The sequence below is a fragment of the Leucopleurus acutus genome (assembly GCF_964270905.1).
Source record: "Leucopleurus acutus genome assembly, chromosome: 13".
NCBI lineage: Eukaryota > Metazoa > Chordata > Mammalia > Artiodactyla > Delphinidae > Leucopleurus > Leucopleurus acutus.
The window spans coordinates 39782520-39807156 of NC_139155.1; the positions used below are offsets into that span (position 1 = coordinate 39782520).

The following is a 24637-nucleotide window of genomic DNA, read 5'->3' on the forward strand; positions in this document are numbered from 1 at the left end:
CTCTTTGCACTTCCTGGACTTGAGTGGCTATTTCCTTTCCCATGTTAGGGAAGTTTTTGACTATAATCTCTTCAAATTTTTGGGGGGGTCCTTTCTCTCTCTCCTCTCCTTCTGGGACCCCTATAATGCAAATGTTATTGCATTTAATGTTGTCCCAGAGGTCTCTTAGGCTGTCTTCATTTCTTTTCATTCTTTTTTCTTTATTCTGTTCTGCAGCAGTGAATTCCACCATTCTGTATTCCAGGTCTCCTTATCCATTCTTCTGCCTCAGGTATTCTGCTATTGATTCCTTCTAGTGTATTTTCCATTTCAGTTATTGTGTTGTTCATCTCTGTTTGTTCTTTAATTCTTCTAGATCTTTGTTAAACATTGTTTGCATCTTCTCGATCTTTGCTTCCATTCTTTTTCCGAGGTCCTGTACCATCTTTACTATCATTATTCTGAATTCTTTTTCTGGAAGGTTGCCTATCTCCACTTCATTTAGTTGTTTTTCTGGGGTTTTATCTTGTTCCTTCATCTGGTACATAGTCCTCTGCCTTTTCATCTTGTCTGTCTGTGAATGTGGTTTTCATTCCACAGGCTGCAGGATTGTAGTTCTTCTTGCTTCTGCTGTCTGCCCTCTGGTGGATGGGGCTATCTAAGAGGCTTGTGCAAGTTTCCTGATGGGAGGGACTGGTGATGGGTAGAGCTGAGTGTTGCTTAGGTGGGCAGAGCTCAGTAAAACTTTAATCTGCTTGTCTGCTGATGGGTGGCTCTGAGTTCCCTCTCTGTTGGTTGTTTGGCCTGAGGTGACCCAGCACTGGAGCCTACCCAGGCTCTTTGGTGGGGCTAGTGGCAGACTCTGGGAGGGCTCACGCCAAGGAGTACTTCCCAGAACTTCTGCTGCCAGTGTCCTCACAGTGAGCCACAGCCACCCCCCGCCTCTGCAGGAGACCCTCCAACACTAGCAGTAGGTCTGGTTCAGTATCCTATGGGGTCACTTCTCCTTCCCCCTGGGGCCTGATGTGCACACTACGTTGCGTGTGCCCTCCAAGAGTGGTGTCTGTTTCCCCCAGTCCTGTTGAAGTCCAATCGAATCCCGCTAGCCTTCAAAGTCTGATTCTCTGGGAATTCCTCTTCCTGTTGCCAGACTGCCAGTTTGGGAAGCCTGATGTGGGGCTCAGAACTTTCACTCCAGTAGGTGGACTTCTGTGGTATAATTGTTCTCCAATTTGTGAGTCACCCACCCAGCAGTTATGGGATTTGATTTTATTGTGATTGCGCCCCTCCTACCATCTCACTGTGGCTTCTCCTTTGTCTTTGGATGTGGGGTATCTTTTTTGGTGAGTTTCAGTGTCCTCCTGTCGATGACTGTTCAGCAGTTAGTTGTGATTCCAGTGCTCTCGCAAGAGGGAGTGAGTGCACGTCCTTCTACTCCGCCATCCTGAAAAAACCTCCGAGTCCAAAGTTCCTCTCTTGACTAGGATTTGGAGGCTCTGGGTGGATGGACCAACACTGTCTGATGGGCTTGTGGAAGGGACCACAATTGCTCATATAACACCGAGTCACTGAGTGTGACATCAAGCTTGCTAGCAATCCTCAGTGCAGCAACTCAAAGGGGGAGAGGAATGATGGGCAGGAGTAGGAAGTAGGAGGAAGGGGGTTGCTGGCCTGTGCCTTGATCAACACATCCTGGTCAAATGTCTCCTAAGGAATGTGGACACAAGTCACACTAGGCCCTGAGCATAAACCCAGCTCCTCTGTGTACATGAGGGAAGGGAGGCACCTTCTCATCCCCTCAAGATCACTGGGTACAGACTACCTTCCTCAGTGCAGGAAGACAGCCTAAAGTGTCTTTCTAAAGGCAAAGTAGGAGCATGGTAAAATGGCAAAATAGAGGAGGTTAAATATTCCCAGTGAGAGTCACTAAAAATCTCATCTAATTAGAAATGATCATACTTCTAACACACGTGGGAGCCTTGCTGGGTGTGGATGCAGCACTTGTGCTAAATTTGCCTCTTGGAAAGCACAGAAGCCTCAGAACTGCCCTCCTGAGTGGGGCTGTGCACACAAGGAGAGTGTGGAGTTAGAGGAAGAAGGAAGCTAGTGAAGGCACTCTCTACCTTCAAGAGGAAAAGAACTCTCTGTGTTCAAAAGACCAAGTTCTACCAAACACGTTGTTGATCTTAATGAGGGCAGAGACAGTTGAACACACAAAATCCAAAGTTAGTAGAAGGAAAGAAATCATAAAGAGCAGAGCAGAAATAAATGAAATAGAGACTAAAAAATAATAGAAAATATCAATGAAACTAAACTGGATCTTTGAAAAGATGAACAAACTTGATAAACCTTTAGCCAGACTCATCAAGGGAAAAAACTGAGAGGGCCCAAAGAAATAAAATTGGAAAAGAAAAAGGAGAAGTTACAACCAACACCAATGAGATACAAATCATCAGAGATTACTACAACTCTACACCAATAAAACGAACAACCTAGAAGAAATGGACGAATTCCTATGGGTCTTTGTTGCTGCACACGGGCTTTCTCTAGTTGCGGTAAGTGGGGGCTACTCTTCGTTGTAGTGTGAGGGCTTCTCATCGCGGTGGCTTCTCTTGTTGCGGAGCACGGGCTCTAGGCATGCAGGCTTCAGTAGTTGTGGTTCATGGACTCTAGAGCACAGGCTCAGTAGTTGTGGCGCACGGGCGTAGTTGCTCCGTGGCATGTGGGATCTTCCTGGACCAGGGCTTGAACCCATGTCCCCTGCATTGGCGGGCAGATTCTTAACCACTGTGCCACTAGGCAAGTCCCTAAATGGGCAATTAATATATGTATGTATGTATGTATGTATATGTATATATATATATGTGTGTGTGTGTCTGTGTGTGTGTATATACATATATATATATTTTGGCCACACTACGTGGCATGCAGGATACAGGATATTAGCTCCTTGACCAGGGATCAAACCCATGCCCCCTGCAGTGGGAGCACGGAGTCTTAACCATTGGACCACAGGGAAGTCCCTGGGCAATTAATCTATGACAGAGGAGGCAAGATATACAACGGGGAGAAGACAACCTCTTCAATAAATGATGCTGGGAAAACCGGATAGTTACGTGCAAAAGAATCAAAATGGACTACTCTTTCACATCATGTACAAAGATAAATTCAAAATGGATTAAAGACTTAAATGTAAGACTGAAACCATAAAACTTCTAGGAGAAAACATAGGCAGTAGTCTCTTTGACATCACTCTTAGCAATATTTTTTGGATATGTCTCCTCAGGGCAAGGGAAGCAAAAGCAAAAATAAACAAATGGGACTATGTCAAACTAAAAAGCTTTTGCAAAAAAAAAAAAAAAAAAAAAAAAAAGCTTTTGCACAATGAAGGAGACTATCAACAACAAATAGGACACCTACTGAATGGGAGAGGATATTTGCAAATGATGTATCCAATAAGGGGTTAATATCCAAAGTATACAAAGAGTTCATACAATGCAACATAAACACACACACAAACAAAAGCCCTTGATTAAAAAATGGGCAGAGCACCTGAGTAGACACTTTTCCAAAGAAGACATAGATGGCCAACAGGCACATGAAAAGATGCTCCGTCCCTATCAGTGGAATTGGTGCCCTTATAAAGGAGACCCCAGAGAGCTCCCTCACCCCTTCTACTAGGTGAGGACACAGGAAGAAGGAGCTGGCTGTGAACAGGAAGAGGGGCCTGACCAGACACTGAATCTGCAAGCACCTTGACCTTGGACTGCCAGTCTCCAGAACTGTGAAAAATAAATATCTGTTGTTTATAAGCCAAAAAAAAGAAAAAAGAGAAAGAAAAGGAAAAGAAAGAAAGAAAAGATGCTCAACATCACTAATCATCAGGGAAATGCAAATCAAAACCACAATGAGATATCACCTCATACCTGTCAGAATGGCTATCATCAAAAAGGCAAACAAATTACAAGTGCTGATGAAGATGTGGAGAAAAGGCAACCCTTGTGCACTATTGATGGGAATGTAAATTGGTGCAACCACAATGGAAAACAATATAGAGGTTCCTCAAAAAATTATAAATAGAGGGGCTTCCCTGGTGGCGCAGTGGTTGAGAGTCCGCCTGCCGATGCAGGGGACACGGGTTTGTGCCCCGGTCCGGGAAGGTCCCACATGCCGCGGAGCGGCTGGGCCCATGAGCCATGGCCGCTGAGCCTGCGCATCCGGAGCCTGTGCTCCGTGACGGGAGAGGCCCCAATAGTGAGAGGCCCGTGTACTGCAAAAAAAAAAAAAAAAAAAAAAAATTATAAATAGAACTACCATATGATCCAGCAATTCTACTCCTGAGTTGTTATCTAAAGAAAATGAAAACCCTAATTCAAAAAGATATTTGCATCCCAATGTTCATTGCAGCATATTTACAATAGCCAAGATACGGAGGCAACCTAAGTTGAATGGATAAAGAGATACGGTACATATATACAATGGAATATTACTCAGACATAAAAAAGAATGAAATCTTGCCATTTTTGACAACATGGATGGACTTAGGATATTATGGTAATTGTGAAGTAAATCGGACAGAGAAAGACAAATACTATATGATTTTACTTATATGTGGAATCTGAAAAACAAAACAAATGAGCAAACATAACTAAACAGAAACAGAGTCATAGATACAGAGAACAAACAGGTAGCTGCCAGAAGTGGGGGGCGGGGGTGGGAGGAGGAGAGAAACAGGTGAGGGAAATTAAGAGGTACAAACTTTCAGTTGCAAAATAAATGAGTCAAGGTTATGAAATGTACAGTGTGGGGAATATAGTCAATAATTATGTAATATCTTTGTATGATGACATATCATATCTAGACTTATCCTGATGATCATTTTGAAAGGTATAGAAATATTGAATCACTCTGTTGTGTACCGGGGACTAACATAACGTTGTAGGTCAATTATACTTCAGAACAAACAAACAAACTCATAGAAAAAGAGATCAGATTTGTGGTTACCAGAGGGGGGAGGTGGGTGGGGGATTGGATGAAGGAAGTCAAAAGGTACAAACTTCCAGTTATTAGATAAATAAGTAGCAGGGATGTAATGTACAACATGATAAATACAATGAACACTGCTGTATGTTATGTATGAAATTTAGGAGAGTAAATCCTAAGAGTTCCCTTCACAAGGAAAAGTTACATATTGTTTTCTATTTCTTTAATTTTATATCTATGTGAGACGATTCACTAAACTTACTAGGGTAATCATTTCATGATGTATATAAGTCAAATCACTATGCTGTACGCCTTAAACTTACACAGTGCTGTATGTCAATTATATCTCAGCAAAATTGGAAGAAAGAAAAGAATGGAGATAGTTGTAAAAGAGAAATTTTAATATATGCTGAAAAAAACTTTAGGAGATAACTTCCTGCTGTTTCTCAGAAGCAGGTAAATCATAGTGTTCTATGTTTTCTTTCAACACAGGGAGCACCTGAGATCCTACAGACAGGTAACATGGAGTAGATAAATCCAAAGAGGTATGCATCAGGTACAGCCCAAAGTTCACCTGTGAACAAAACAGTAACAACAGAAGTTAGATTATTTTAGCAGTTAAAATACTTTTGTAAATAATAATGTTCCACTAAAATTAAGTTAGATCTTTAAAAACATGTACTGGGACTTGATATGTCCTGTCTGTCATTTAGTAGAAGGTAGTGAGAAACAAGGAGAATCCTAATATCCTAGACCACACAGATTCTCGTTTTAAAGTATTCTTTCCCGATAGTTAGCCTGTACCTCTTTATTGCTGGACCTATTATTTTCTCCTTCCTGTGTACCCTGAGTTTCCCACAGGAGGACTTCTTCCTCCTCTGGGCCTCTGACCACGGTCAAGCCGATTTCTGCCCTGTTCCCTGATGTAAAAACCATTTTGTGAAAATACGGGCAAAACTCAGCATTTTCTATAAGAATACGTGACGTAAATTAAATTCTCCAAATTCTCCAGAATAAGGATGGGAGGTCGAAAATGAAGAGTTGTGTAAGTCTACTCAAGGTTTGCCATCATCAGAGAGAGAAAAACAAATATCATATATTAATACATATATGTGGAATCTAGAAAAATGGTATAGACCAGGGGTCCACCACCCCTGGGCCGCGGACCAGTAGCAGTCCGCGGTCTGTTAGGAACAGGGCCACACAGCAGGAGGTGAGCAGCGGGTGAGCGAGCAAAGCTTCATCTGCCGCTCCCCATCGCTCCCCATCGCTCCCGCTCACATTACTGCCTGAACCATCCCGGTGTCTCCCATCCCCATCCATGGAAAAACTGCCTTCCACGAAACCGGTCCCTGGTGCCAAAAAGGTTGGGGACTGCTGGTATAAATTATCCTTTTTGCAAAGCAGAGAGAGAGACATAGACGTAGAAAACAAATGTATAGATACGAAGCGGGGAAGGGGGTGGGGTGGGAGGAATTGGGAGATTGGGATTGATACATATATACTATTGATACTATGTATAAAATAGAGAGCTAATGAGGACATACGATATAGCACAGGGAACTCTACTTAATGCACCGTGGTGACCTAAATGCAAAGGAAATCCAAAAACGAGGGGATATATGTATATGTATAGCTGATTCATTTTGCTGTACAGTAGAAACTAACACAATATTGTAAAGCAACTATACTCCAATAAAAATTAATTTTAAAATAAAACCCTACAAACAGTGAGAGCTGGAGAGGGCATGGAGAAAGGGAACCCTCCTATGCTGTTGGTGAGAGTGGAAATTGATGATAGCCACTGTGGAGAACGGTATAGAGGTTCCTTAAAAAACTAAAAATAGAGCTACCAGTATGATCCAGCGGTCCCACTCCTGGGCGTATATCCAGAGAAAGCCATGATTTTAAAGGACATATGCACCCCAAGTTTCATTGCAGCTCTATTTGCAATAGCCAAGACATGGAAGCAACCAAAATGTCCATCAACACATGAATGGATAAAGGAGATGTGGTCCATATAGACAATGGAGTATTACTCAGCCATAAAAAGGAATGAGATAACGCCATCTGCAGCAACACTGATGGACCTAGAGATGATCATACTAACTGAACTAAGTCAGACAGGGAAAGACAAATATCATAGGATATCACTTATAGATGGAATCTAAAAATGGATACAAATGAACTACTTGACAAAACAGAAACAGACTCACAGACTTAGAAAAGAAACTTATGGTTGTGGGGGGAAGCGGGGGGGGGGGCGGAGGGATAAATTAGGAGGCTGGGATTAACATATACACACTAATATATATATAAAACAGATCATCAACAAGGACCTGCTCTACAGCACAGGGAACTCTACTTGGCACTCTGTAATAACCTAAATGGGGAAAGAATCAGAAAAAGAATAGATATATGGATATGTATAACTGAATCAAGTTGCTGTCCACCTCAAACAAACACAACATTGTAAGTCAACTCTACACCAATATAAAATAAAAGTTAAATTAAAACAAAAACAAAAAACGTTTGCCATCAATGCAAGTGAGCCAGTAACAACACTTTGGAGTATGTGATGTGCTCCCAGATCTGTGATAACACCAGTCGGCCAACACTACGTTCCAGGCCCCAAGCTAGGGACTGGGGATAAATTAATTCCTTAATATTTGTGTACATATAGGTGAAGAGTACACAGGAACTCTCTGTACTATCTTTGCAATTTTTCTGTAAATCTAAAATTATTCCAAATTTAAAAAATAAAAAGATTTATGCACAAGAATTATTGTGATGCTGAGAAATACCACTTCCATGTACCATAGTATTGTGCGCACACATCCTCTCTCCTGGCAACCTGCATGGGGCAGGCTCCAGGTCCCCACGCCCCCAGCTGGCACGGCCTGCCACAGCTGAGCAAACAGACTTATTGGTATAATACTCAAGCGCAACAGCTCCGCAGACCATACCTATCCATATCCGTAAGGAGAGTTTTGTCAATCAAATACTGTGAAACAAAGCTCTGGTTTTGGAGAAACACAGGAAACGATGCAGAACATTTTACCATGAGTTAACTTGCCAGTTTATTACTGGGAAGAGATGAAATGCTTGCATTATTTCTGTTAATTTTCAAGAATTGTTCTGTGCAGTCTGATTGCTTATTTGGCTTCCTGGAATTCTTTGCAAACCAAAAGTCCTGACAGAAAGTGCAAGCCCGGAAATAAATGGATGTTCCTAATGAATCAATCTCTTAGAAGTTCAGCTTTTATAATCTGGGATCCACAACAACACTTAGTCATTTTAGCCCTCAAGAAGATGACTTACAAACTTAGTATAGAGGAACTTATTTTCTATGCAGCTACCCTATTCACCATAAGGCATTTTTATTCTTCATGAGATTTCTGTGGCGAAGAAAATAATGATTGAGACAATAGAATTACTTTACTTATTTACTATTTCTCTCTTTTTTTTCCCCTTGGGTGCACCGTACAGCATGTGGTATCTTAGTTCGCAGACCAGGGGTGGAACACGTGCCCCCTGCAGTGCAAGCACAGAGTCTTAAGCACTGGACTACCAGGAAAGTCCCCCCCACTTTTTTTTTAAACTATTTCTTATCTATACTCCGTATCTCTTCAACAAGATTTGAAAGCATCAAAGATACATGTCATAAAAATAGTAAGGAAATGAATGGAAAGGAAAAATAAGACAGTGTCACGGATAAGGTCTGCATCTTGATGGTAGCCCATCAGCCTTACAATGTTTTCCGACTTCTAAAAATTACTCAGCACCATTAAGGATTAGTTCTGGTGTAGCCAATGCATCAGGAACTTAAAATGGGGTGTCATTTTTAGCAATCATGCTTACCTTTCTCTCTCGCCTCTCAGAAAGCTTTTGGAAAACATTTTGGTTTCTCTGCCCAGTTTGCTGATCGATGCAAATCATCTGGCATCTGTGACAAGGTCCCAAAACCTGGGAGGTGAGAAGGGAAAAGACAGCGTTGCCATGAAAGTGACCAGACTGTCACACTCTGCAAGGAGGAATCTGGGTCCAGGAAGAATCGTTGTAAACAGCCAATTTCAGACTCACAGAGAAATACTCAAACTGCACGGAGCCAGGAAGTGCCGCCTCTTCCCAATGCCCGCTAGGGAATCACCCACATTCGTTTATCAGCTTAAAGGCTACTGCATCAGGGCTTTGAAGAAAACGAAGAGTGATTGTGACTCACAGGTGGTTATCAGAGAATGTTGGGCTTCCTCCAGGGAAGAAAAGAACTGATTGAGGGCATACTGGGAGAAGATGAACAGCCACACACCCTGCGCTGCTCTCGTGGCCACAGATCGCTCGAGACTGCGAGACTGCAGCAAGTAGCTCACACAATCACACGCGCCCCTGTGAAACACACGCGCTGAGAGCTAAGAGCTGCTGGCTTTCTTTCTCTTTTTTAATTACTCCACAATACATAACGGAAATTGTTCGGTGTCCGTTCACAGACAGCTACCTCATCCCCAGATTTTGCAGTTTTCACCATGGCCTGGCATTCCCATGGGTTGATGTGCTTAGCTCTTCTCCTTTGAAGCCATGTGCATAATTTCTAATGCTTTGCTGTAATCAATAATTTTGCAATAAAGGCCCTAATTCACATAACTCTCTTTCCTGTTTGAATTTTTCTTTAGGCTAAATCTCCCAAAAGGAGATTATAAAGTCAACAAGTATAAACCTTTTATGACTTGATGATATCCAGTGAAAAATTGCTTTCCAAAAGAGATGTGTTAGATCTTTCCACATTGCAACTACTTCAGCACTGAGTATTATCACCAACAAACATCTCTTAAGCATTTACTTAAAAAAAATTTTTAATTGAAGTATAGTTGATTTACAATGTCTCAGGTACACAGCACAGTGATCTGAAAAACATATAAATTACATAAATATATATATAATATTTATATTTATATAATATAATATATATTTATATAAATATAATATTTATATTATATAATATTTATATATAGTATAATAAGAATATAAATATATAATATAAATAAATTCTTTTTTCAGATTCTTTTCCATTACAGGTTATTGCAAGATATCAAGTATAGTTCCCCGTGCTATACAGTTAAGTCCTTGTTGTTTATTTTATATATATTAGCATGTATCTGCTAATCCCAGATTCCTAATTTAGCATTTACTTTTTGAAAGGCACATTATTAACTATAGTTTATACTTTTTAATGCCTGCACAGGACAACACTGTATGGATGTAGTGCACTTTTTTTAATCAACTTCATTTTTATGGAGACACAGATGTAGAAAACAAACATATGGATACCAAGGGGGAAGGGGGGTGGGTGGGAGGAATTGGGAGTTTGGGATTGACATATATACATTATTGATACTATGTATAAAATAGATAACTAATGAGAACATACTATACGGCACAGGGAACTCTACTTAATGCACTGTGGTGACCTAAATGGGAAGGAAATCCAAAAAAGAGGGGATATATGTATATGTATAGCTGATTCATTTTGCTGTACAGTAGAAACTAACATAATATTGTAAATCAACTACACTTCAATAAAAATTAATTTTTAAAAACTTCCCTTTTGGGCTTCCCTGGTGGCGCAGTGGTTGGGAGTCCGCCTGCCGATTCAGGGGACACAGGTTCGTGCCCCAGTCAGGGAAGATCCCACATGCCGCGGAGCGGCGAGGCCCGTGGGCCATGGCCGCTGGGCCTGCGCGTCCGGAGCCTGTGCTCCGCGGCGGGAGAGGCCACAACAGTGAGAGGCCCACGTACAGCAAAAAAAAAAAAAAAAAAAAAAACCTTCCCTTTTATGGATATTTAGGATGTTCTCCAATTTTTCATATTTATAAAGTATTGCAATGAGTAATTTTGTAAAATATCTTTGCATATTTGTAACAGTATTTTTTATGGAATAGATTTCTATGAGTGAAATTATTGGGTCAAAGGGCATGCATATTTTAACTTTCATTAATTGATGTTTATCAAGTATCATGACCTAAAGAAAGCAAAGCATTTCAGAAAGGTGTTTTTAGAGTCCTTCTTGTATTCATGTACCCAGGTACCTTACAACTTACTTGTTACAAGGTAAATTTCTGACAGTGGTCCTAGTCTAGTTGTAGTGCTTTCTCTTTTCCTTCTTTTCTTCCTTTATTTCTCCCTCTCTCTATCTATCTATCATATACCTAGTGCCTACTCTGTACCAGGCAGGATGTGTAAAAGCAGGTGCTTTTTTTTTTTTTTTGCGGTACGCGGGCCTCTCACTGCTGTGGTCTCTCCCGTTGCGGAGCACAGGCTCCGGACGCGCAGGCTCAGCGGCCATGGCTCACGGGCCCAGCCACTCCGCGGCATGTGGGATCTTCCCGGACCAGGGCACGAACCCGTGTCCCCTGAATCGGCAGGGCGACTCTCAACCACTGCGCCACCAGGGAAGCCCTTTTTTTTTCTTTTTTAACATCTTTATTGGAGTATAATTGCTTTACAGTGGTGTGTTAGTTTCTGCTTTATAACAAAGTGAATCAGTTATACATATACATATGTTCCCATATCTCTTCCCTCTTGCGTCTCCCTCCCTATCCCACCCCTCTAGGTGGTCACAAAGCACCAAGCTGATCTCCCTGTGCTATGCGGCTGCTTCCCACTACCTATCTATTTTACGTTTGGTAGTGTATATATGTCCATGCCACTCTCTCACTTTGTCACAGCTTACCCTTCCCCCTCCCCGTGTCCTCAAGTCCATGCTCTAGTAGGTCTGTGTCTTTATTCCCGTCTTACCTCTAGGTTCTTCATGACCTTTTTTTTTTTTTCTTAGATTCCATATATATGTGTTAGCATACGGTATTTGTTTTTCTCTTTCTGACTTACTTCACTCTGTATGACAGACTCTATGTCCATCCACCTCACTACAAATAACTCAATTTCATTTATTTTTATGGCTGAGTAATATTCCATTGTATATATGTGCCACATCTTCTTTAACCATTCATCTGTTGATGGACACTTAGGTTGCTTTCATGTCCTGGCCATTATAAATAGAGCTGCAATGAACATTTTGGTACATGACTCTTTTTGAACAACCCAATCCAAAAATGGGCAGAAGACCTAAATAGACATTTCTCCAAAGAAGATATACAGATTGCCAACAAACACATGAAAGAATGCTCAACATCATTAATCATTAGAGAAATGCAAATCAAAACTACAATGAGATATCATCTCACACCGGTCAGAATGGCCATCATCAAAAAATCTAGAAACAGTAAGTGTTGGAGAGGGTGTGGAGAAAAGGGAACCCTCTTGCACTGTTGGTGGGAATGCAAATTGGTACAGCCACTATGGAGAACAGTATGGAGGTTCCTTAAAAAACTAAAATTAGAATTACCATATGACCCAGCAATCCATTACTGGGCATGTACCCTGAGAGCAGGTGCTTTTATAGCATGGCAGGGACACAGCAACAGAAAATGAAGAAGAGTCAGCCAGGATGGAGGATTGAGTGGAATGACAGAAGGCTGGTGCCAGAGAGGTCTGTGGAAGAGAAAAGAGATAATTCTTTCAAGGGGGAGCAGCTTCCAGGATAAGAGGAAGCTTGAAGAGTTAAATGGGTAACAAAAATCTTTCGGACATCTTTTTCTTCTATTGGTGCCACGCAGTTTATCCCTACCCCAAACCCCAGACCTCTGAAATCCTTCATTAAGGGTTAAATTATTGTTTACTGCTTTCCTGGAAGTTAGAGTGATGTTCCATTTGAGTGCAGTAGCCCTATTACAATCAGTTTATACAACTGGCTAATTACTGTTATTAAGATAATTTCATTCCCCACTGAAGAACTGGGGACATCCTGTGCAGATGACCCATCCTTCTGTCCCCAGCTATTCCATAGCTTTCCTGCCCATTCATTCCATCAGCAGTTTGGAGCACTTACTCTGGGTAAGGACTGTCCTAGACCCCAGAGGAACAGCAGGGACTAAACAGACTTGGTCCCCACCCTCATAAGCTCTGAAGAAATGAGACACTGTGCAGACTGTGACCTTGTGGTGGGTCAGGAACAGCATTTCCAAGGAGGTAACATCTGAGCTCAGACCCTGTAGGAGCTGGAGGAAAAGTGCTCCATGTGGAATGGACAGCAGGGCTAAGGTGCTAAGGCAGGAAGCTTGGCTTGTTTAGGGAATGGAGAGAAGGTCTGCAGGGCAGGCAGAAGGGGAGGGGTGATGAGCTCGGGGAGATGGGAGAGGCCGGGGGGTCAGGTCTCGGGGGCCTTATCCACCCTAAGGAGGAATGTAGATGTTAGCTGAAGACCTCAGGTTTGGGGAGCCCAAAGCCTGGGGAGGGAGGGCATCCTGGAGACTTCGCCTCTAACTGCAAGCTGCTCCCCAGCTGCCAATGAGGCCAGAAGCGAGAGAGCATGGGGAGAAGGTACAGCCACCATGGGCACTGAAGGACCATGAGGCATCTGGGTCCTCCTCCACAAGCTCCGGACAGTGAGAAAATCCAGCAGGTTTCAGGAGGAGGACGTTCTCATAGACACAAGCATTCCAAGAAACAGAGTTGAAGCCTAGACACGGTGACAAAGTCTGTAACTTCATCACCTGTACGTTCTCTCTTCCCCACGTGAAACTGCTGCCCTCCCCGGAGGAAGGAGGGATGGATCATTCCAAGGGGCACCCCAGGATGCAGGTGTCACATACCCTTCTGCTGAGATTTTGTGGGTAAGAGTCAACACCTGGTGGGGGTGGGGCACGTGATGGGGCATGGGATTCCCTGCTACCTGCTACCATCCCGGCCTAGGACTGAGGTCAATCCCCATTGGCAACGCTTGAGGAAGGATAATAGAACTCCTGGGAACTTACCTGGAAATGCAAGGAACCAACTGAAATTTCATCCCATTTCTCTTCTTCAAAAGCCCTTGTTCCACTGGTAATAATATTGGCACGGAAACGCGAGATGAGATCGTTCACTGGGAATAATTCTTCCTTTCCATTCTCATCACTGTTTAAGACATACCCAAAAGAGAAAAGGTGGGGAAGGGTGGACAACGGCACTATTGTAATAATTCAATATTTCTACCACTCGATGCCTGAGTTCATCAATTGTACTCTGGCCTGAGGCTTCGATGATCAGAACAAGCCTTTATCATGAGTGCAAGGCCAAGACACTCACATCTGTGGGACAGACCTCCGTGATCTCCCTGGAATATGGTCCCATCTCCATGGAGAAGCCCACAAGAGGCAGTGCAATGGGTGAGTAGATATTTGCTGAAGAGATGAAGAACTTTGGAAACCAAGTGAACTGGGATCAAGTGAATAAACTTATGAGAAAATACCAATTCTACAGAGTCAGGACAAGGCATTTAAAGACTGTCAACAGGCTTAATTATCAAGGACCTAAAAAGTGTCAAGAGCTCACACTCTTTTTGGATATTAGAACATCATAAAGCAACATAGAGTATACATGGGAGGTTTTAATATTTATTTCCTATAGAGAACCGATTGGTGGTTGCCAGGGGTGGGGAGAAGGGTGGGCAAAATGGGTGAAAGGGGTCAAAAGGTACAAACTTCCAGTTATAAAATAAACAAGTCATGGGGATGTAATGTATAGCATGGCAACTATAGTTAATAATACTATATTGTCTAAAAAATGACTGTATTGCATATTTAAAAGGCGCTAAGAGAATAAATCTTAAGTACTCATAAAAAGAAAATAATTTTGCAGGACTTCCCTGGTGGTGCAGTGGTTAAGAATCCACCTGCCAGCGTGGGGGAATCCCTGGTCCGGGAAGATCCCACATGCCCTGAAGCAACTAAGCCCATGCATCACAACTACTGAGTCTGCACTCTAGAGCCCGTGAGTCACAACTACTGAGCCCACGTGCCACAACAACTGAAGCACGCGTGACTAGAGCCCGTGCTCCACAACAAAGACAAGCCACTGCAATGAGAAGCCTGAGCACCATAATAGAGTAGCCCCCGCTGTCTACAACTAGAGAAAGCCTGCGCATAGCAATGAAGACCCAACACAGGCAAAAATAAATAAATAAATTTATTTAAAAAAGAAAAAGAAATAAACAATCTTTAAAAAAAATTTCCAGCTATGTGTGATGACAGATGTTTACTAGACTTACTGTGATCATTTCTCAGTATATACAAATATAGAATCATGTTGTACACCTGAAACTAATATAATGTTGCATGTCAATTGTATCTCGATTAAAAATTTTATTTCCTAGCTTCCATCCCGTTTGCAGTTTTAACTAAGCATATGCTATTTTTGTAATTCTTGTTTAAAATTTTTGTTTATTAGCACAAGTTACCATTAAACAGCTCCCTGCACCTCCATGCACGCCCTCCCCTAAGGTAAAAAAACACTGAAAAAGCATCTGCAAACTTCAACAGAGGAACACACTGTATGATCCCATTAAATTGAGTTTAAGAAAAGGTGAAACTGTCTAGGGTGAAAGAAGGCATAATAGTGGCAACCTTCAGTGGGGTTGACCAAGAAGGGACATGAGGAAGGGGTCTATGGTTCTAGAAATGTTCTCTACTTGATCTGGATGGTGGTTACGTGGGTATATACATCTGTAAACATTCACTAAACTATGTACTTAAGATTTTTGCACTTTGCTGTACTTTAATAAAAATTTTTGAAGTTTGGAGGGAGGGAAATCCTTGAGCATGACTGGAATTTGCCCTGGAGACAGAACTGAAAGATGCTGGGGGAGAGTAAGGGTCCCATGTCTGTATCTCAAAGCCCCTGGCATGTGAAAAGCCAGGGACCAGGATACCCAAGTCCAGCTTTGCCACTAACTATGTGCTACACCCACAATCGATGAGGACTGCAGGGCCCTTGTGGGAAATGAGAGGGTTAGCACTTTCCAGTCCTAAAATCCTTTGATTCTGGATTTACCCTCCAGGTTATAAACAAACAAACAAACAAAACTCCCTTTGTGCTTTTTAGTAGGGAAAGTTTTATGTCCAAAAGCTACCATGGCCCGCATGGAGATAATATCATCCAGCAAATTTGAAAACAGAACCAGGGACGCTATGTACTAACCACAGGCTGTTTCTCCTACCTTTGACCACCTGGCCTTGCTACCTCCTGCTTGTCAGCTCTGCACTAAACCAGGACTGCAGGAACCAGGGCTGCAGCAAGCCTGTCCCCACCTCCTCTCTTTCCACATCAAGAATCCCAGAAAACTGCAGACCTGCTCCATCCAGGGCCCAGGGTACCTGAGGAAGGGAGTCACTCGGTACCGGGAAAACTCAGTGAACGCCCAGGGACCAGGCATCACACGTCAGCTCCTAAAGAGGGCAGCCTGGACCTCGGCAAGGGAACACTGTTGTGTGTTTTTGCCAATGACTATAAACAGGAATTACTACAAACAGTCCATTTTTGTAGTTTTTATTAAGCTATATGTGTACATGTTTGTGCATGTGCACACATGTGCCCAGGACCACAGGGCACGTGAGCGTCACAGGAGCACCAGCTCATGGTGTTGACAGGTGTGGACCATGAATGATCTGCCGGTCCCAACTTTTACGTAAGGGCTGGGTGATTTTTCTTTGTTGCCCCAATTGTCTGATTACCTTGGGACTTCAATTTCCTCTGAAGGGCAATGAGGGGGCTTGAACCAACCAAGACCCTTTCTAGAGCTGACTTTTCCAGGACCCTTGGGAGATCCCTGGGTGGGAGTGAGCAGGCAAGGGTGCTAGTTCTGTCTGATGATACAAACAAATAGTATCTACAATTACAACTTTAAAAGCTTTCATAACCACTCTTCTTTTCACTCAAAATGACTGTGGAAGTAATGCAAGGCTCCTAGGGGCCAGGGGACAGTGGGAGAGTGGGCAACAAAAGTGGGTCCAGGGGGCTTCCCTGGTGGCGCAGTGGTTGAGAGTCCGCCTGCCGATGCAGGGGACACGGGTTCGTGCCCCGGTCCGGGAGGATCCCGCGTGTCGCGGAGCGGCTGAGCCTGTGAGCCATGGTCGCTGAGCCTGCGCATCCGGAGCCTGTGCTCCACACCGGGAGAGGCCACGACAGTGAGAGGCCCACATACAGAAAAAAAAATAAATTAAAAAAAAATGTGGGTCCAATTGCTGGCGATTACATTCAACTAAATGTTTAAGAATTGAAATGATTAAAAATGAGGGTTGGGATTCTCCACCAAGCATCCTGAGGGCATCAAGAAGGACATTGGAAGATAAAAGAGAACCCTCTAAAAGATTAAGGGAAACTGGCCTAAAAAGTTTTGTGACTTCTCTGGGCCTCAGTTTCTCAATGAAGGGTCTGGACTCATGATTCGCAGACCTTTTCTCCCTAGGGAGGTGACCAGCTCACTCCCAGGGGCAAGTAGTTATACCTGTCTGCTATTCCCAAGGTAAATAGCAAATAGTACAGGGATCTTACCTGGTGCTTAACTGCTGCTGAAGTTCCAAAACACTGGATCTGTTTATCAGCAGATACTGTGCCTCATTCACCAGAGAGAGGGTGGCTGTTGTACAAGCAGATTGATCTAAAAGTGATGGAGTATTTAAAAGAAGAGTTGCTGGAGAGGGAAACAACCTAAGTGTCCACTGATGGACAAAAGGTTAAGGAAATGTGGTATACATACACAGTGGAATATTATTCAGCCATAAAAAAATGAAATCTCGCCATTTAACGACAACATGGATGGACCTTGAGGGTATTATGCTAAGTGAAAAGTCAGACGGAGAAAGACATATACTGTATAATCTCACTTAGATACGGAATCTAAAACAAAACAAAACAAGCTCATAGATCCAGAGAACAGATTGGTGGTTGCCAGAGGTGGGGGGGGGGGGGGGGCGGCGGCGGGGTTTGGCAAAATGGGTGAAGGTTAAAAGGTACGAACTTCCACTTATAAAATAAATAAGTCCTGGGGATGTAATGTCTAGTGTGGTGACTTCAGTTAATAATACTGTATTGCATATTTGAAAGTTCTCATCATAAGAAAAAAATTTGTAACTGTGTGATGATGGATATTAACTGGATTTATCATGATGATCATTTTGCAATATATACAAATGTCAAATTATTATGTTGTATGCCTGAAACTAATATAATGTTGTATGTCAATTATACCTAAATTTAAAAATTAAGATAAAATAAATTAGAAAAGAAGAGTTGCTTTCTTGGAATGCAAATGAATCATGCTTCCATTGACTTGCATTTTTTAAATTTAATTTTTATCTTATAATAGAGTGTAGTTGATTTACAGTGTTGTGTTAGTTTCAGGTGTAAGCAAAGTGATTCAGCTATACGTATACATATACTCATTCTTTTTCAGATTCTTTTCCCGTATAGGTTATTACAGAATATTGAGTAGAATTCCTGGCCTGATTAGTACTTGAATGGAAGACTTGCATTTTTAAATATTAGGGACTGTTTCTAAAGGGAAGAAAATGGTGCCCTGGAAATAAAAAATGTTCTAAGCATGGCTCAAACTTCTCAAAAACAGAAAGAACATAAGCTTCTAGAATATGCTGTTGATAATCTGGAAAAAAATAATAAAATGCTGAAGTTAAATTCTTCCAGCAAAGGAAACTTGGAGGCAACACTTAGAGGAGGAGAGATGGGGCTGCAGGGTGGAGGTGGGGAAGTGGCGGGGGTGGGGGTGGTGGCCCTTCCCCAAGCAAGAAGAAGGGCCTTGATGAGGGTCACAGGCCCAGTGAGATCTTCTGAATCTGGTCAGTGAATCTAGTCAGGGAGAAGCTGGGTTCTGCCCTTGGGCAAGTGTGTAATATTGACTTTAGAAATAAATAATACAAGTTTTAAAACTACTGAAAAGAAAAAAAAAAGAGTGGAAGAAAATATCAAGGGCCTCCAGAACTACTGCAGCCCATCACCCAGCTTCCAGCTCCCACTTTTTGGGCCATAGCTGTCTTTATACAAGATGTTGATGATAAAGGCTGGCCGGGCCAAAACCTAGTGAGTTGTCTCTGAACTAGGCCTGTGGACCCCAGAGTACCCGAGAATGGACACTTCCAAGAGAATCGTTTACAGATTCTCTATTTCCATGTCTTCTTTGCTAAAATGGCTCTGCCGGAGCAGTGAGGTGCAATCCCAGGCCCCTCCACAAAAGGCCCTTCTCACCCTTCACAGGGCAAAGGCCACACCTCTCCTATGGCGCATTGGCCCTGGGGGCTAAAAATCTCCAGGGTGGAAAACAAAAGACCAGTTCAAAACCCTGGGGTCTGTGCTGAGAAAATAAAAGTCTCTCAAGCTTGGGTGACTGATCCTCCTGTAGGTCAGATGGGTTCCAATTCTTTGCTAACCACAAAACTGCCGGAACTAATTAAGTTGTCAAGTGACAGATGATTAAAGTCATCTTGATGTTAGATCCCTGTGCCTCAGAAGAAAGGTTTGAGTGACAGCGCGTTAACCAAACACCTTCATCCCCAGCTGTTTACTGACTTAAATAAGATTCTTCAGAAGAGAACCAGTGCTGAACACCAGCTATTCTGATGATAGGTGACAGTCATTCATGGACATGGGAATTAATCACAGGTGGCCAGCCATCTCATTAAGAGATTCATCTTCCACTATTTTTTTCTCTTTATGTTTAATAACTATTTTTTGAAATTTATAATATACTTTTGTTGCTTTGATCAACTGTGTACTATTAAAAACTATGATAAGAACTCAACCTAGGAAAAATTTCCTAACACTGAGACTCTACAATCACAGGAAACTTTAAGAAATTTTATACATTTCAATTTATACATAATTTTAGTTTCAGATAAATATGATAGGGTGATCAAGGAAAGAGTTTCAAGCATAAAATATATAACACTAAGATAAAATTCCTTCAAGGAAGTGGAATGGAAATACAAGTTGAAGAAAGAGAATGAAAGAAAGAAAATTTCTGTACCTTAAGAAACAGTTTGTTTATACACATATTTTTAAGTTAATACTCATAAGACTCAAATCACTATGGTATTGAGACTCCACTGGTTTATATTTAAAAGGGCAATGTACAAGTTTTAATTTTAAATGACTACAGGCGTACATTGTTTTATTGCATTTCACTTTATCATGCCTCGCAAGTACTTCACAGGTATTAAGTTTTTAAAAAATTGAATGTTTGTGGCAACACTGCATCGAGCAAGTCCATTGCACCATTGTTCCAACTGCATTTGCTCACTTCATATCTCTGTGTTGCATTTTGGTAGCTCTCACAATATTTCAAACTTTTTCATTATTATATTTGTTATAGTGATCTGTGATCAGCGATCTTTGATGTTACTATGACTTGCTGAAGGCTCAGATAATGGTTAGAGTTTTTTAGCAAGAAAGTATTTCTAATTAAGTTATGCACACTGATTTTTAGACATAATGCTATTACATACTTAATAGATTACAATAGAGTGTAAACATAACTTTTATACGCACTGGGAAACCAAAAAATTTTTGTGACTTGCTTTATTGTAGTGGTCTGGAACCGAACTCTCAGTATCTCCAAAGTAAGCCTGTGTATTTGCAATATGCTGGAAATCACATCCTTTGCAACTTTTTTTTTTTTAATTTAGATGACAACGTAAAGAGGTAGTGTAGCTTTAAAAAATTTCTTCTAAGGTGTACCAACACAAAAATGTTCAAAGGCCTAGACCTAGACCATCAGAGACCTCTCCACCGTAAATGGCATCCTTGAAGTATAATATTCACAAGCTGACACTCCTGATTCTGTATCGAGCAGCCAACAGATTCATTCTGCTCCCACCTTTGCCTACCCAGGTCCCATCTCCCACTAGGACAGTCACTGCCGCCTCCTACCTGGCCTCTTTGCTTCCTTCATTTCCCTCTCCCTTGCAGCCTCCACACCTCACCAGGGGTGTCTTTCTAACGCAAGCTGCATCATGAAACTCCCCAGGGTAGAATTCTTCAGTTCTTCAACCTGAAGACAGTGCTTACTTACTCCTCAGCAGCACATTCATCTCTTCTCCCTAGCTCTGCCCCATCACTCCCCTACCCATGTCTGACCCTCCTAAACCCTTCTCTGAACCCATGAAATGCCAAGCTCTGCCATGCTGCTCCTCAGTAATCTTCTTGCCTTTCTCTGCCTGGAACACTTCTACTCTCCTGTTAAGACGCAGCTCCAAACTCACCTCTTCCCTGAAGCCCTCCATGACTCACTCCAGGTGTAGATCTACAAGCCAGTCTCCCAGGGAGCTAGTGACTAAGCCAGGTCATTCCTGCACAAACCAGTAATGTGGCAACTCTCCAGTCCATTCATTTATTCATCTGGTACTTACTGAGCAACTACTATGTGCCAGGTCTGTTCTAAGCCCTGAACAAAGCAGAGAAAAACCCCTCCGTCACAGAGCTTATGATCTAACAGAGGGAAGACAGAACATAAACAGGATAACTGAGTCAAATGCATGGCCTATAGGATGTGAAAAGTGCCATAGAGAAAAATAAAACAGGGAATGAGCTGGAGGTTCAGGTAGGGGCCCTGGTTCTAAGGAGGGCAGCCAGGCAAGACTCCCCCGAGAAGGTGACATTTGAGCAGACACCTGAAAACTCTCTCTTCCTATATGGTACTGTTAGCTCAAAGTACTTTCTTCTCTGCTGTCTCATTTTATGCTCACAACAGCTTATGGCGGGAAAAACTGTCAAAACCCTTAAATCTAAGTAGATGACATGCCGTCACAATGTTCTGCCGTCGAGTTCTACAGAAGTTCAACACCAATGGGTTCAAGGATTTGCCAAGGTCTCAACAACTACTTGGTGTCAGGACCAAGACTAGAAGTCCAGATTTTCTTAGTATACAGCAGGCTACCAATGTCTTTCTTTAACAAAACTTAATTGTGCTTCTAAACATGCAAGACTGAGGCAGAGAGCTTGAGCAGAGGCTGCAAGCCCCCCCTCGGCCTCCTCGGGCTCATCCTGGAGACCACACATGGGTCCTGCTGACCTGGGGGACACCACAGCACCTTTCTGCCAGAGGCTGACCCCCCCTACTTTCTGTTCATGAGCACGTTGCCCTGTCAATCCATTTTGTGGGCTGATTTTCATGTCTTCAAGGGTTAAACCCAAGTGCCTGTCCCCTAAGAAGCAATCCGAAATGTGATACCTTTGCCTCGTTTCTTCCTTGCATTTCTTTGAAAGTCTGAACTTTGTCTGATCAAATGATACGGACGGCCAAAAAACTTTGACAACCAGCTTGAAATTTTTTCTCCACAGTCATAAGTATTTACCCTGGCAGAAAAAAAAAAAAAAAAGGAAAGATGTTATGTAGTATTCCTTTAAATAACTGAAATAGCAAAAAGTTATGTAATATAATATTATATAATTAATATAATATAATATATAATATAAAAACATGAAGCCCCCAACAAGACAGAAATCTACAGTGACAAGTGTGCTTAGGAAGTCGCAATGAGATTTCCAAGGCACGGGAAGGCCTGGGATCTGGAGCTCATGCAAAGCTTTCAGATCAAATTAAAAGCTTTAGAAATTTCTCTTGAAAGACTTTGTTTATATTACTTACAGCCACTGAGAACCACAAAGCTTGGAATTTAAGAGCTTCCAGAGCATTATTTTGCTTTAAGAAGCTCCGGAACCCAGACCCGTGTCCTGGTTTTTTTACTAGAGGCCTGACTGGAATATCTTCTCTCAGGGCCATGCTGTAGGAACTGACGTGTTTGGTTTCTGAAAAGAACACTATGGCCATAAGTCACCGATATAAGTACATTTTTTGATCTGGTTTTTTAGAACTCTTCAAACTTCTAGAATTTTTAAATAGAATTTTAAATTTTTTAAAAATTATAATCTACACATCTCCAGAACTAATCATGCAAAATTGCTAATAACTTACATTGGGATTACAAGATAGATATTATTGAAAACTTATCCTTAATTTTTACTGGGAAAAATAGCTGCCTTTAGGATCTAGAAAGGAAAGGGAAGAATGAAACCTTGCTTTGTAGACATTCTCTCTGGTGCTTTGAGAGATGCACCTAAGTCCATTTTTCATTATATCGAGTACTTGTGGTTCTGAGTATGAGAAGCCTGACCTCTAGCTATCGAAAAGCTTTATTAACCAGAAAATGCCATTCCTCTCAGATGCAGCTAAATGAAATCTACAACCAGGGAAGAGCCTGATAAATAATTGCAGGTACCCCTAGATGGCTATATTTCTCTCTATGAGAAGATTTGCTATAGTGACATGCAGAAATGTTTACCCCAAATTCATTGCCCTAATTGAAAATGTGCTATGATGAGTGTTTAAATCTGCACAAGAACTAACAAGGGGACGCAGAGTGTGCTCACCCCTTGGGCTCCAGGATGGGCCAGGGCCCATGATGCTCAATTGTATAGAGCACAATCTTCACGCTATCACCTTCCCACCTTTCCTGAGCATGTAGCCCTTCATCATCCCAGCGTGACCTGGGGCACTAACAACTTGAGTCCAATTTGGATGTAGCTTGAGTATTTGACATATCATTTCATGACTTACTTGTTTGCAGTGCAGAAGGAAATGTACTCTGACTCAGTACTATGCATATCACCAACTACTGAGCACAAACATACCCACCAACTACTTTATTGTGTTAACTAATAGGCAATTAGCATTTTAAAAGACTTCTACTATATATAAATCCCTACTGAACTGTTAAGAGTTAACCATTTTAGTATTTGGGGGGTAAACTAGTTGGGGTATTAGATGCGCTGAGAACCCATCAGATAGGGGCCCACAGTCAGAAAATTTGTATTCCACATGTTTTCAGGTTGAAATTAGATTTAGGTTAAAAGGGATGCAGAAATTTGATGTATTCAATAAATTGATTTGTAAATATTTACGATCGAGAAATAAAATGAAATCCTATAACACTCAACCTCATTTTCTATGTTTCCTAGAATTCAGCAGATGATTTACCATCAATAACTCAGATTAGGTAATAATCCACAACTATATGGAATATAATTGTTGAACTATCACTTGAAAGTTCTACAACCTGAGGGACATCTTGACACTCCCCTCAGCTTCCACATCCAATTCATCAGCGAGTTCAGGTTATTCTACCTCCAGAATATATCATATCTGATGCCCACCTGATTTTCTCTCTGACCCTGATCCAAGCCTCCATCTCATCTCACCTGTGTTACTAACACAGATGCTCAGCTGGCCTTCCCACTTGCACCTTTACCATCTTCCAACTTTTCTACACCCACCAGCCAATTTTTTCAAGCTGTGAATCGGGTCCCTTGACTCACCACTCCCCTGCGGCCACCCCTCTGAGCTCCACCATGCCTCCTCCAAACTGTCCCCTGCCTCACCTCACCTCCCTCCACACCACACTGTTCCAGGGTCTACAGGAAGCAACACAGACAGTCCTGCTCTCTCGGGGTCGGCATTCTAGCAGGAGGGACTGAAGGTATATGCTGGGGAAAAGATTAATGAGAAGGAGAAGAATTCAGCAGAGCAAGTGGAGAGGGAGGGGCTGGCTCCTAGGGGAGGTCAGGTGGGCCTTCTGAGAAGGAGGCTTTTCAGCAGAGACCCGATGAGGTGAGGAAGTGAACCCTGCGGGGGTATAAACAGGGAAAGAGCATTCCAGGCAGAGGGACCAGCAAGTACAAAGTCCTAAGGAGGAAGCATGCTTAGTAGGTGTGAAGAAGAGCTAGGAGCCAGTGTGGTTGG

The 24637-nt window shown here is 42.2% G+C and overlaps 1 protein-coding gene across 5 annotated transcripts in view; it reads right to left on the bottom strand.

Moving 5' to 3' along the window:
• Positions 1-3656: 3656 nt before the first annotated feature.
• The window catches only part of MOCOS (molybdenum cofactor sulfurase), a 61648-nt gene continuing 40667 nt past the window's right edge, over positions 3657-24637 (bottom strand). Inside the window, exons 11-16 of one of the 5 annotated variants that reach the window (XM_082853105.1) lie at positions 22070-22194; positions 17383-17488; positions 13830-13968; positions 8824-8928; positions 5462-5536; positions 3657-4249 (exon numbers count right to left, since the gene is read on the bottom strand). In XM_082853105.1, coding sequence (XP_082709231.1) covers positions 3986-4249; positions 5462-5536; positions 8824-8928; positions 13830-13968; positions 17383-17488; positions 22070-22194 — 814 coding nt within the window. In that variant the 3' untranslated portion in view covers positions 3657-3985. Of the gene's footprint in view, positions 4250-4902; positions 5537-8823; positions 8929-12361; positions 12508-13829; positions 13969-17382; positions 17489-22052; positions 22195-24637 lie in introns of those variants that run through there. The other 4 variants (XR_014326691.1, XM_082853104.1, XM_082853106.1 and 1 more) reach the window with 4 other exon arrangements.